The sequence below is a fragment of the Erpetoichthys calabaricus genome, chromosome 2, assembly GCF_900747795.2.
Source record: "Erpetoichthys calabaricus chromosome 2, fErpCal1.3, whole genome shotgun sequence".
NCBI classification, from domain to species: domain Eukaryota; kingdom Metazoa; phylum Chordata; class Cladistia; order Polypteriformes; family Polypteridae; genus Erpetoichthys; species Erpetoichthys calabaricus.
This window is the reverse complement of record NC_041395.2, coordinates 34015660-34029832: the sequence shown is the minus strand read 5'-3', so window position 1 is coordinate 34029832 and position 14173 is coordinate 34015660. Positions and strand designations below refer to the sequence as shown.

At 38.3% G+C, this 14173-nt stretch overlaps 1 gene segment (V, D, J or C); it reads left to right on the top strand.

Moving 5' to 3' along the window:
- Positions 1 to 409: 409 nt before the first annotated feature.
- On the top strand, positions 410 to 13178 carry LOC114644351 (Ig heavy chain V region 914-like). The segment is given in 2 exon segments: positions 410 to 509; positions 12865 to 13178. Coding segments are annotated over 2 exon segments (363 nt in total).
- Positions 13179 to 14173: the final 995 nt, after the last annotated feature.

Below are 14173 nucleotides of genomic sequence, written 5' to 3'. Positions count from 1 at the left end.
GCTCTGCCAAACAATTAAGCTATGAAGAACCACCCAACATAGTAAAGATCCAAATTGTGCCATTAAAGAAACATTATTTTTAAGACTGTACCAAAGGGATTGTTTGGGTAAATTTGGCCGTGTCCTCATTAGTAGCAAAGTTCTCAAGAAAATTCTCTGTAGAATAAGAATCCATCATATTTAAAGTCATTGGATTGGTGTTTTGTATTTCTAGTAAATTATTTCTACAACCTAAAACACATTCTTAAAAGTTTCAAACCATTGAACCCCCATTGCCAATTCTTTGTTTTCTTTGACATGTTCATTTTGTGTGGCTTCTAGAAGAGTAATTTTGCATAACCGATTTAACCTTCCTCTTCTAAAATTTATGCAAATTCCATCTGCTATTTATTCCTTCTTGTCACTCCAGCAGTTTAATAAAGGCATTATATCTTAGTCCTTAGAGAGAGTTTTTTTTAAAATGGGGATTTTACAATTTCCTTTAATTGTAATGGCATTAGGCTTTTATGGTAAGTGCCACATGAGGTTACTATATGATTTTGATGTTTTAATGCAAACCTTTAATTTATTCGTCTACTTTTTTAGGTGTTCAGGCTCAAATAACACTGACAGAATCAGATCCTGTAACTCTACAGCCAGGACAGTCACATAAATTGTCGTGTAAAGCCTCTGGATTTACATTCAGTAGCTACGGCATGGGCTGGGTCCGTCAGCCTCCTGGTAAAGGACTGGAATGGGTGGCAGCAATAAGCAGTGGTAGTAGCCAGTATTATGCATCATCTGTACAGGGAAGATTCACCATCAGCAGAGACAATTCCAACAACATGCTGTACTTAACGATGAACAACCTGCAGACTGCAGACACAGCCGTGTATTACTGTGCTCGATGGTCACAGTGAGAGAAGTGAAGTGTCTGTCATAACAAAAACTGAGGAACTATGCAACAAAATATTTGTACTATTATGTTTTTATGAGTTATTAGAAAAAATAACAGTCCTTGTGTGTGGAGAAAATATGTTTTTTATTTTTCAGCTTCAGAAAACCCACAAAACCACAGGGGCATGTGTTCCATTTCTATGAAGTATGTGTGAAGTGTGGTTTCAGGATTCAGTGTAATTTAGCACTATTCACTAAAATATGGGAACTTCTGAGATATTATCATTTTTATTTTGTCTGATAACACATATTGTTCACATCAAATACTGAATATATCATATGTATATTTTCACAATATCTTTTTATATATTTTTTTTTTGAATAAGCAGGTATCTGTCAGACAGTAAAGGACTGAAAATAAATGCAAACACACAAATAGGGATTGCAGTGGTAAACTATTGGCAGTGATGTATGTAAGAAGGACTTGTTGGAATAACTGAAGTACATTTGGTGTATTAGATTAAAGAACACAGAATAAATTCTTTGCCTATCTGAGATTCTCTTCTTTCAGGAGAAACACAAACAGCACGTATTGAAATTATTAGAGGAGATTAAAAGAACCCTTTATTATTCACATAAATAAAAATGCCTGATAAACATACAGTAAGCTGGTTTGCTAAGCACCCCTATTAGCAAAGCTAAGAATGCTGACAAATTTATCCAGATAAGACCCCAATATTGTGGGCATAACTTGTGAAATAGATGAGCATATCTCAAATGGCACATTGTTAATACACCTTCTGCTGTAACATCATATTGTTTAGCTGAGTTAAAATTCAAAGTGCATAGCCAAGCCTACAGTGCCCTCCACAATGTACAGGACAAAGAAATATTTTTCCTTGAATTACGCCTCTGCTCCAAATTTTAAAATTACAAATCAAACAATTCAGATGTGATTAAAATACACACTGCAGACTTTAATTTAAGGCTATGTGCACACAACACTTTCTCTACCTGATCCTCCCATTTAAGGGCACCTAAATGTTTGATACAATATGGACATTTGGCATCATAGGTATTTGTGATTCCTCAGGTGTGTTTCATTGCTTCACTTGTGCAGACAAAAGATTCTTAGGTTTGCTTCTACCCTTTGGAGTTTGTAGTTACCATTGTTCAACACGAGGAACAGACTTGTGGCAGTGAAAGTCAAAGGTGCCATTATAAGGCTGAAAAACAAGAATAAAGCCATTACAGAGATTGGTAGAACCTTGGGACTACTTTAACCAATTCTGTGGAATATCATTATGAAGAAAGAACGCAATGATGAGCTGAGTTATTGCAAGGGGACTGGTAGGCCAAGAAAGACCTCCACTGCTAATGACAGAGGAATCCTCACTATGGTAAAGAAAAAGTCCCAAAGTCCTGTCCAACATATCAGAAACAGTCTTCAGGAGGCAGATGTGGATGTGTCAAAGACGTCTTTTGGTAGAAGACTTCATAAACAGGAATACATAGGCCACCAGGTAACAGCTGCCTCCCATTTTGGCGGCATATCTTTGCGCTATGTAAAAAAAAAAAAAGAAGAACCCACAATTGTCTTTGAAATAACTTGAAACTGACAAAAGGAATTGGCACCAATCATTGTTTATTCCGTATACAAAAAAAATCTAAATTTGCTTTAGAGTTTTGACTCAACATAATATTTTAAATAATAACAAAACTTAAAATGGCAAAGAATTAAAGACAAAAATTATGAGACTCTTAACCTAATATTTTGTTGCATGACCTCTAGAGGCAATCACTGCAAACAAACAATTCCTGGAGCTCTCAGTGAGACTTCTGCACCTTCCAGAGGTCGTTTGGCCCACTCCTCCTGAGCAAACTGCTCCAGCTGTGTCAGATTTGAAGGAGGCCTTCTGCAGACTGCTTGTTTCAGTTCTCTCCATAGATGTTCGTCGGGATTCAAATCAGAGCTCATGGAAGGCTACTTCATAATAGTCCAATGTTTTATTCTTAGTTTTTCTTGAGTGTTTTTAGCTATGTATTTTGGATCATTATCCTGTTGGAGGATCTATGACATGTGTCTGAGACAGAGCTTTCTGACACTGGACAGTAAGTTTCACTCCAGAATATTTTTGATAATCTTGAGACTTCAATGTTCTCTGCACAGACTCAAAGCAACACACATCAGATGAGGCAAGGCATCCCCTAAACATAACCAAGCCTCCTCCATGTTTCATAAAGAAGGTATGGTGTCTTTTCTTTGAAACCTTCAATTTTCAAGACACTTGCCAAAAGGTTCCAGTTTTGTCTTATCTGTCAAAGACCAGAAGCGTTGTGGCATGTCAATATGCATTTTAGCAAATTCCAGTCTGGTTTTGCATGTATTTCTTTCCACAGTTCTTCTTTCATTGAGCCTGCTGTCTCTCCAAAATGAAAGGTGGTGCGATCAGACACTGATGAACTTGACCTTGGAGTTAAGCCTGTATCTCCTTGCAAGTTGACCTTGGTTTTTTGTCTACCATTCTCAATATGTTTCTGTCTATTCCGGGGTTGAATTTCCTCTTGTTGTTAGCTACAGTCTCATGGACATTAAACTTCTTAATAATGACTCTCTCCTTTGCTTTCTCTAATCCATGTTCAGTGAAGGACACACAATGATTCCAAAAAGCAGAGTGACAATTTTCCTCCATTTAAATGAGCTGAAAGACTGATTGCACGATTGGAGACATGTGCGATACTAATTAAAGAAAACAACTAGTTTGAAACATCGCTCTATCCCAGTTATAGGGGTTGGTTCTAGGGGTACCAACAAATGTGTTGTAGCAGATAAGCCCCTCGTCCACCTCTCGGACCCTCAGGTACCACTCCAAACACCAGGTAAAAGTGTAATTATTATTTATTAAATAATAATACTGTGCACCAAGCACTATACACACCACACTATTCATAAACAATAAACTCTCTCAACAATACTCTTTCCTCCTCGCCCAGACACTTCGCCACCCTACCTCCCAGCTCAGCTCAATGTACTGGGCTTCCCAGAGTCCTTTTATACACCCTGACCCGGAGGTGTTCCAGCCCAATCAGTCCACAGTTCCTTATTCCTTCCGGGTCAGGGTAAACAGTCCTTTTCTTCAACCCGGGAGCACGTCGTATCTTCCTGTCACGTGACCATGACGTACTCCCGGGTTATAGGGCACATAAGAGCCTCCGAGTCTTCCTACAGCGACTCCTGGTGGCCCCCAAGGTATCAAGCAGGGCTGCGTATAAAAACTACGTAGTCCATGAGTCCCTGCTGGAACTCGGGGCACGTCCACGCTGTCCGGAGAGCTCCTCCTGGCGGCCTGGGGGTGATGGCCGGAGTAAGAAGCCGGCAATCCACCACAATTCCCCCCCCTTACACCGGGTAAAAGTGTAATTATTATTTATTAAATAATAATACTGTGCACCAAGCACTCTGCACACCACACTATTCATAAACAATAAACTCTCTCAACAATACTCTTTCCTCCTCGCCCAGACACTTTGCCACCCTACCTCCCAGCTCAGCTCAATGTACTGGGCTTCCCAGAGTCCTTTTATACACCCTGACCCGGAGGTGTTCCAGCCCAATCAGTCCACAGTTCCTTATTCCTTCCGGGTCAGGGTAAACCGTCCTTTTCTTCAACCCGGGAGCACATCGTATCTTCCTATCACGTGACCATGACGTACTCCCGGGTTATAGGGCACATAAGAGCCTCCGAGTCCTCCTACAGTGACTCCTGGTGGCCCCCAAGTTATCCAGCAGGGCTGCATATAAAAACTACATAGTCCATGAGTCCCTGCTGGAACTAGGGGTTCGTCCACGCTGTCCGGAGAGCTCCTCCTGGCGGCCTGGGAGTGATGGCCGGAGTAAGAAGCCGGCAATCCACCACAGTGTATAGGCCATTTTAGAATATCTTTGTAGAATAAGTAATACTTTATCTCTGTTCACACTTGCTTTGCTTTACTCAATGACATATTAAAGGCATGTTCTTATACAAAATATAATTGTTTTTCATTAATCACTTTTCAGGAGGCATACAGCACTTTTCCGGTGAGCTGGGAGGATACCAGCAAATTTTGTCTTCGCCTGTATGGAACACATATATTTAACAGCACAAACTATGCACTTATTTACTCTTCTATTAACTCTGCTGATGACAATTTTCACCTGAACGCATGTGCACTGCCTCAGCTATCCAAACAATGTGAAAATGAGGAAATGGTCATTGATTTAGAAGTTTGTATCCAAAACACAAAAGCAGAGGCAGATATCAATCAAAGAGTGCAACATGGTCAGAAATGCCATTTAGTAAAAAAAATCATGAGAAACCAACCAAACCTACTTTTTGGTGGATGTAACTGGGCATTCAAATTCAGTTGGCATGAAAGATATGATTCTTGAATGGTATACAGCACAAAACTTGATTGTGTCTTTTGTGTCTGCTGTGTTCTCTTTACAAGCAAAAACGATAGGATTTACAATTCTCCATTTGTTAAATTGCATAAAATGTCTGACATTACAGGCAAGAATGAACTCAAATGTTATCATCAAACTGCATGCAAAAAAGCTAAGGCCTATTGATAAACCTAACAGTCAAACATCAAAGAAAACAGACAAATATTAAACTCAGTTGCAGAGGCAGTGCTCTATTCTGGTCACCAGTGTATTGGTCTTAGAGGCAATAGTGAATATGTGAAACCAAGAAACATTCTGTCTTTTATTGCTGGGCAACCATGATGAAATTTTGAAACAACACATGAAGAACCTCAAGCTGAAAATATCATTTACATTTCACCTCAAATGCAAATGCACCACATTGGAATGATACAGTCTAGCTTTGTTAAACAGATCAAGGATGATGAGATTTCTCTGTTTTGGTAGATGAACTGGCATCTTACAATGAAGAATTGATGTCACTCTGCCTAAGGTATATAGACAAAGATGAGAATATTAGAATTGGTGGAAATACCCACCTTGCAAAACATTACTGGGCAACACATTGCCATTGCCATAAGAGAGGTCCTGAGTCACCTGGGTATTGATATAGACAGCTGCAGAGGGCAAGGCTATGATGGTGCAAGATATGAGCAGTGGCACCATTGGAATCCAGGCTTTTGCTAAGAGGGATGTATCAAATGCTGGATAAATGCACTACAGTGAGCACCATCTGAACCTCATCATTGCTCACTCTTGTTCCCTTCAAATAATGCATAATGCTCTTGACAGAATGAAATCCATACTCATGTTTTTCACAAAGAGAACCAAAACAGAACATCTGCTGTCTGAGATTGTGGAGAAAATCACTGATTGACATCTGCTGTGTAAGATGGGCTTCCAGACACTGGGCATACAGTCACTTCAACAGTACTTTGTCTACACAGTGAAAGCTCTGGGAGTCATTGTCCTTAATCTTCAAACTGAAGATAACAGAAGAGATGCAACCACTGGATGGGAGGGAAAGAAAATAGCAGAGACCAAGGGTCTTCTGTCTGAACTTCAGGATTTTGGTTTCATTGTCACCTTTCACACTGCTTGCCTGTACTTATCCCATGTTATAAATAAAATGTGTTATTATTATTGTTTTTATTATTATTATTATTATCTTTCAGACATCACTGTTAAACTATGGATCACATCACTTGATATAATACAAGCATTTAGTATGGTTTATGTGCTGAAGAGCCTGTATGTTAGTTTGCATGAGAAAGTTGATGAAGACTTTCACTGAACCTACCAGCATGCTGTATGGCAGCGGTTCTCAAACTGTAAGTAACAAAAAAGGGGACGCGAATGTTGCCATATGTGGCGTAATTTTCGCTATTCGCAGGAAAATATTAAACTTGCAGCAGTGTATCGGCAGCAAAAAATATAGGAATAAATTTTATTAGGGCTTCAAAAAAATGTTAGGGGGGGCGCGATTAAAACTATTATGAAAACTCGGGTCGCAAATACTTAAAGGTTAAGAAATGCTGCTGTATGGCTTGCTGCTGAAATCAATGTAGAACCTGGAGTTCATTTCAGGCTCACTACCAAAGACATGCACAGTGAAAGCACTCCTGCAGAAAATGTAGAAAACTACTTTAGGTGAAATATGGCTGTTCCTCTTCTTGACCACATCATGACAGAGTTTGATGCTCAATATACCTCTAGGCTGTGGTGGGTTGGCTCCTTGCCCGGGATTTGTTCCTGCCTTGCTCCCTGTGTTGGCTGGGATTGGCTCCAGCAGACCCCCGTGACCCTGTGTTAGGATATAGAAGGTTGGAAAATGACTGACTGACTGACTATACCTCTCAGTCTGTCACCTTGTCAGCCCTGTTTGGGCTACTTGCCTCTCTCCAGTGTCAGAAAGGTATTAAAACAGATATTGCTGCTGTAATGTAATTTTTCAAAGATGATCAGGGTGATGTGCTGAAGAGAAACAGTTTAGGGTGGTTTGGACATGAAGACTGAAAGGCATAGGAATGACAGATTGAAGAGGTTCACCAAAATGTAGCTGGAGGGGACATGGTCTTAAGGGGTCAGGAGAATGTGGTGTTGGATGGTATGAAAAGACGAAGTTTCATTCCCAAGGATGTTGAGGGCCATAGAGAGTGGAAGCAATGGATTTCATTAGAGGGACAGGCTAAATTGGGAAAAACAGGAAAATAGTGATGATAGATCACTTCACTTTATGTCAAACTTTTTTTTATATTCCCTATATTTTAAACCACATTGTGGCACCCTACTGTATATAGATTATGTAAATATCTGATACATAGGCCAAAACGTTCTGTCCGAACTGCAGGTAATGATTGCCGCAATGGCCACCACTCAACACATAAAGAAGCTTAAGAATAATATACAGAAGGATATAAAGATGATAGAAAGAAAGAAATAAAGGTCATACACAAGACAAAAGAGAAGTTGCCTCAAGATATTAAAGACCAAGAAAAACATTTAAATAATTGCTCTGAGGCAACCTTTAAAGGTATGCTAGAAAAAATTGAGGAACAAATACTGTACAGGAAAATGCATCTAAGTTTGAGAATAAACTTAGAGCATATTGCGCTCAGTTGGAAGACGTTAAGCAAACATTTATGACTCGTATTGAAACAGCTGGACAACGGGCATCTACCGCTGACGAAAAAGCAACACCTGCAAATTCTGAATGCAAAGTACTTGGAGAGAAATTACCTGCACTGGAAGATGGATGCAGAAGGAATAATATTAGAATTGAAGGTCTCCCTGAGAATCGTGAATGTCCAAACCCAGTGAAATTCATAGGTGAACTATTCTCTAAAATAATTGTAGAGGACTTCAAATCAAACACTGAGATAGCAGCAGCTTACCACATACATGGATCAACTACATCTAAACCTAGGACTCTCATCAGGCGTATTGAAAGATTACAATTTAAATTACATGTAATGTTACTTCTCAGACAGATACAAGAGATTATATTTGAAAATAACTACATTAATATTTTCCCTGATTACTCACCTTCAACAGCGGCTAAACATGCCACATTTTACAACATTAAACTTGCGCTTAATGGAAAGTCGAGATCAGATACAGCCTCTTGTATCCTTCCAAACTGAAAGTGGACATTCAAGGCAAGCTCTACATCTTTACTTCTACAGAAGAAACAGAAAAAGAACTAAAAAAAACCTTGATCCCGGCTCTGATTGTGCCTCGCATTCTGTCCTTGGATGGCAAAGAAGATCTTACCGGCTGTCTGACCCGCTTGCAATGATACTTATACTAAAATTATACATACTATTTACTTCTCAGCCACATTTTGTTTATGTTTTAATAATATGCCTATATGTATGTATGTATGTATGTATGTATGTATGTATGTATGTATGTATGTATGTATGTATGTATGTATGTATGTATGTATGTGTATTTTTTTAAGGATACTGTTTAACATCATACCCTTGGTTTATTGTATTAGGGCTTACTATGCTTATCCAGGGCTACTGTTTAATATCGTTCCCTAGGTTTACTCTCTCAAGGCGGTTCAAGATTTCATTTTATGCTTATAGTATTTGAGCTGTATTGTCAATAGATATCTCTATTTTAATCCTTATAAGCCGCCTACTGGGGGGCTTATTTTGTTTTGGATGAGCTCTGTCTCTAGGTATGTCAGAGGACTGGGACTTTGTGAAAGAGAGCAAGCTATTTCTAATCTGTCCTCTTAATCCTTACAATTATAAGTGCCAACGTAACATTAGGCTTCATGGCAATAACTCCTGGGAAAATTAGAAATTACGGTCAAACCTGTCTTATCTTAAGTTAACCCTTAAACTGCCACATACGTGGGCGTTAATGCACCCCTGGACGCCAAATACTTTTTTTCTGAACTTTTAAAGTAAACATTTCAATTCAAAGAAAAGTGCAATTTTAACAGAACACATTTTTTTCATGCAAAGAGCATCACAATTACTGCAACACTGATCACTTTACACACTGCCAATGAACTGTAAAAACTATGAAAAAAACTACTGGAACAATATGTACAAGGTGAGAAATTTAGAAATATAAGAGAACTATGGCTGTTTCACAATGCAGGGAATACAAAAATTCAGTTACAAATTACAAATGTTACAAAATTTTTCTTCAGACAGAAAAACATCAACAACATGCAGTAAGTATATTAAGAAATAAAATTGTAGACTTTTGAGACCTTAAAACTGAACTCATTGGTATTTTTGTTAATTTAAGTGAATACAATTGACAGGCTTGTTAGGTAGAATAGTCTCTTCTTTCCTAAATTGTTCAAATGTTTTTGTCAGAATGGAGAATTGCTATTGTTGCAGACTGCTCTACTACATACTGTACATACTATCCTCAAAATGCCCGATGCTAACAGAATATACCCCATTACAGTCTCTCTTGGAATTAAAATTGTAGTTTCAGCAAATAGAAGAATTTAAAATTGACTGATAATTGATAATTACCCCAGTTGCCCTGCAATGATGTGGGTCCCCATCCAGGGCATTTTCCTACCTTGTGCCCAGTGTCACCGAGATATCCTCCAGTCTTCTGTGACTCTAAATTGAATTAAACAGGTTTGAGAATGTTCTCCCCATGAACCTATATCTCTTAATATTGTGAATGATGTGGATATTTTATTACAACTTTATGCACAATAAATAAATAAATTCAAACATAAATAAATTAAATAAATAAATACAGACTTTTGATATACCCTCTGGTCACTTTTGGTATAAACAGTAAGCAGTAATAAAACACCTTATTTATAGCTAATTGGCCAAAATATTTCTATTGATGCTTTTCACCTCTATGGGACAGAATTTGATTCTTGGCTTCAGTGCTTTTATGATGTTTTCACCATGCCCTTTATCTGTGTATTATTAATATTTGGCTGATACCTTTGTCCAAGGCAATGTACAACATTTTAGAGATTCAATTGGTAACAATGCTTTTGTTTTATTTCCCACATTTGAAGCACAGGCAGGCGAAGTGACTTGCTCACGGTCACACAGCATCAGGTATAGGACTTGATCCCACATTCTCAGGTTTTGAAGTCTTAAGGCTTAACCACTACACCCCATGGCCTACTCCAGTTTCTTTTACAATTCAAATACTTTGGCTTCTCAATACCCAGCAGCAGAAACAGAAGTTGTACTGTTGCAGTGAGGAAAACTGTGTCAGACATTAATCATATTACAATGGAAAAGGTGACATCTACCTGAACTGTCTAATGTGCCTTTAAGTGTGAAGTGTTTACTGAGTCTGCGGTGGGTTGGCACCCTGCCCAGGATTGTTTCCTGCCTTGTGCCCTATGTTGGCTGGGATTGGCTCCGGCAGACCCCCATGACCCTGTGTTCGGATTCAGCGGGTTGGAGAATGGATGGATGGATGGATGTTTACTGAGTTGAATTTTAGCCATTGGAGTAAATAATTAGAATTTAATGTATCCTTTCTGTTATTTAGAAATCTTAATACACTTTACTTCCCCTTTGTGTGTTCTCCTAATGTGAAAGACTAAAGTTACCCTTTTTAGTTTCCCTTTTCATTGTTTCTGTCAAAGTTAACACTAGAGTTGAATGACGTGTACATGTTATTAAACCGTTTTCTGTCTAATTTTTTTCTTAATTCCTTACTCTTTCACTCAGGATTTTAACTTGTTCTACTAAGTTGTATGATGCTCTTAATTTTGAACAGCAGTTAAACAGAAGTACGCAGTTCCACTTGTTATATTCATAAATTTACTCCTAGCAAAGATCTTGATCAAAATTTAGTGGGCATTAATAACTCATGTTACCGTGTGCTCTTATTCTATAAGTTGAAATAAAACCCTGCCATAATTACATCTCTCCAGGACCAACCTCAGCCATAGATCAATGGAGATTTTAAGGTATCATGAAACCCTCATGGCAGTTCTTTCTCCTAAAATACTGTACCACTTCTCTTTTGCTTTCCTTATAGTTATATTAGATAGTAGGTTGGAACTGGAACAAGTAGAGGGTGGCACGGTGGCGCAGTGGGTAGCGCTGCTGCCTTGCAGTTGGGAGACCTGGGGACCTGGGTTTGCTTCCCGTGTCCTCCCTGTGTGGATATTGCATGTTCTCCCCGTGTCTGCGTGGGTTTCCTCCGGGTGCTCCGGTTTCCTCCCACAGTCCAAAGACATGCTGGTTAGGTGGAGTGGCGATTCTAAATTGGCCCTAGTGTATGCTTGGTGTGTTTGTGTGTGTCCTGCGGTGGGTTGGCACCCTGCCCAGAATTGGTTCCTGCCTTGTGCCCTGTGTTGGCTGGGATTGGCTCCAGCAGACCCCAGTGACCCTGTGTTCGGATTCAGCAGGTTGGAAAATGGATGGATGGAAGAAGTAGGATAAAGAAGACTATTTAGTGGTAAAGCCATTATTCTTATGATGAACTTAACAAAGGTTTTTGCACTGTAGTTGCTGTACAAATGTTCATAAAGGAAATACTATCAGCCCTGGGAAAGGCGATATTCCAGTAGGTATCACTCAGTTCATGGTAAACTTTTAAAAATAAAGGTGCCACACCGGCTCTTCAGAGCAATGCCATAATAGAACCATTATTCATTCCCAAAAAATTTATCCATATGAAGGTTCAATAAAGAACTTTTATTGAATTTAATCAGTAACAGGATCCATAAAGTGAATAACCACAAATAGAGAATAACAGATTTGTGAAATGGCAATAGGTTCTGATTCTAAAAGGACTCTTGGTGCATATGTCCAGTAACACAGGTTAAGTCCCGGGTTTCTTTAATCTGTTAGTGTCCTGCAACCTATCATACATTGAAGATTTTGTTTGTTTTTACATATTAGGAAGTTTTTCAAAATTCAAAAAAACAACTTCATATACAAAAAACTACTTCCCAGAATTAAATGGTGCTCTGCCAAACAATGAAGCTATGAAGATCAACCCCACATAGTAAAGATCCAAATAGTACCATTAAGGAAACATTATTTTTAAGACTGTATCAAAAGGATTGTGTTTGGGTAACTTTGGCCATGTCCTCATTAGTAGCAAAGTTCTCAAGAAAATTATCTGTAAAATAAGAAATCAGCATATTTAAAGTCATTGGATGGGTGTTTTGTATTTCTAGTAAATTATTTCTACAACCTAAAACACATTCTTAAAAGTTTCAAAGCATTGAACCCCCGTTGCCAAGTCTTTGTTTTCTTTGACATGTTCATTTTGTGTGGCTTCTAGAAGAGTAATTTTGCATGATTGATTTAACCTTCCTCTTCTTAAATTTATGCAAATTCCATCTGCTATTTATTCCTTCTTGTCACTCCAGCAGTTTAATAAAGGCACTATATCTTAGCCCTTAGACAGAGTTTTTTTTTAAAATGGAGATTTTACAATTTCCTTTACTTGTAATGGCATTAGGCTTTTATGGTAAGTGCCATATGAGGTTACTATATGATTTTGATGTTTTTATGCAAACCTTTAATTTATTTGTCCATGTTTTTTAGGTGTTCAGGCTCAAATAACACTGACAGAATCAGATCCTGTAACTCTACAGCCGGGACAGTCACATAAATTGTCGTGTAAAGCCTCTGGATTTACATTCAGTAGCTACTACATGAACTGGGTCCGTCAGCCTCCTGGTAAAGGGCTGGAATGGGTGGCAGCAATAAGCAGTGGTAGTAGCCAGTATTATGCATCATCTGTACAGGGAAGATTCACCATCAGCAGAGACAATTCCAACAACATGCTGTACTTAACGATGAACAACCTACAGACTGCAGACACAGCCGTGTATTACTGTGCTCGATGGTCACAGTGAGAGAAGTGAAGTGTCTGTCATAACAAAAACTGAGGAACTATGCAAAAAAATATTTGTACTATTATGTTTTTATGAGTTATTAGAAAAAATAACAGTCCTTGTGTTTGGAGAAAATATGTTTTTATTTTTCAGCTTCAGAAAACCCACAAAACCACAGGGGCCTGTGTTCCAGTTCTATGAAGTGTGTGTGAAGTGTGGTTTCAGGATTCAGTGTAATTTAGCACTATTCACTAAAATATGGGAACTTCTGAGATATTATCATTTTTATTTTGTCTGATAACACATATTGTTCACATCAAAATACTGAATATATCATATGTATATTTTCACAATATCTTTTTATATATTTTTTTTGTATAAGCAGGTATCTGTCAGGCAGTAAAGGACTGAAAGTAAATGCAGACACACAAATAGGGAGTGCAGTGGTAAACTATTGGCAGTGATGTATGTAAGAAGGACTTGTTGGAATAACTGAAGTACATTTGGTGTATTAGATTAAAGAACACAGAATAAAGTCTTTGCCTATCTGAGATTCTCTTCTTTCAGGAGAAACACAAACAGCACATATTGAAATCATTACAGGAGATTAAAAGAACCCTTTATTTTTCACATAAATAAAAATGCCTGATAAACATACAGTAAGCTGGTTTGCTAAGCACCCCTATCAGCAAAGCTAAGAATGCTGACAAATTTATCCAGATAAGACCCCAATATTGTGGGCATGACTTGTGAAATAGATGAGCATATCTCAAATGGCACATTGTTAATACACCTTCTGCTGTAACATCATATTGTTTAGCTGAGTTAAAATTCAAAGTGCATAGCCAAGCCTACAGTGCCCTCCACAATGTTCAGGACAAAGAAATTTTTTTCCTTGAATTACGCCTCTGCTCCAAATTTTAAAATTACAAATCAAACAATTCAGATGTGATTAAAATACACACTGCAGACTTTAATTGAAGGCTATGTGCACACAACACTTTCTCTACCTGATC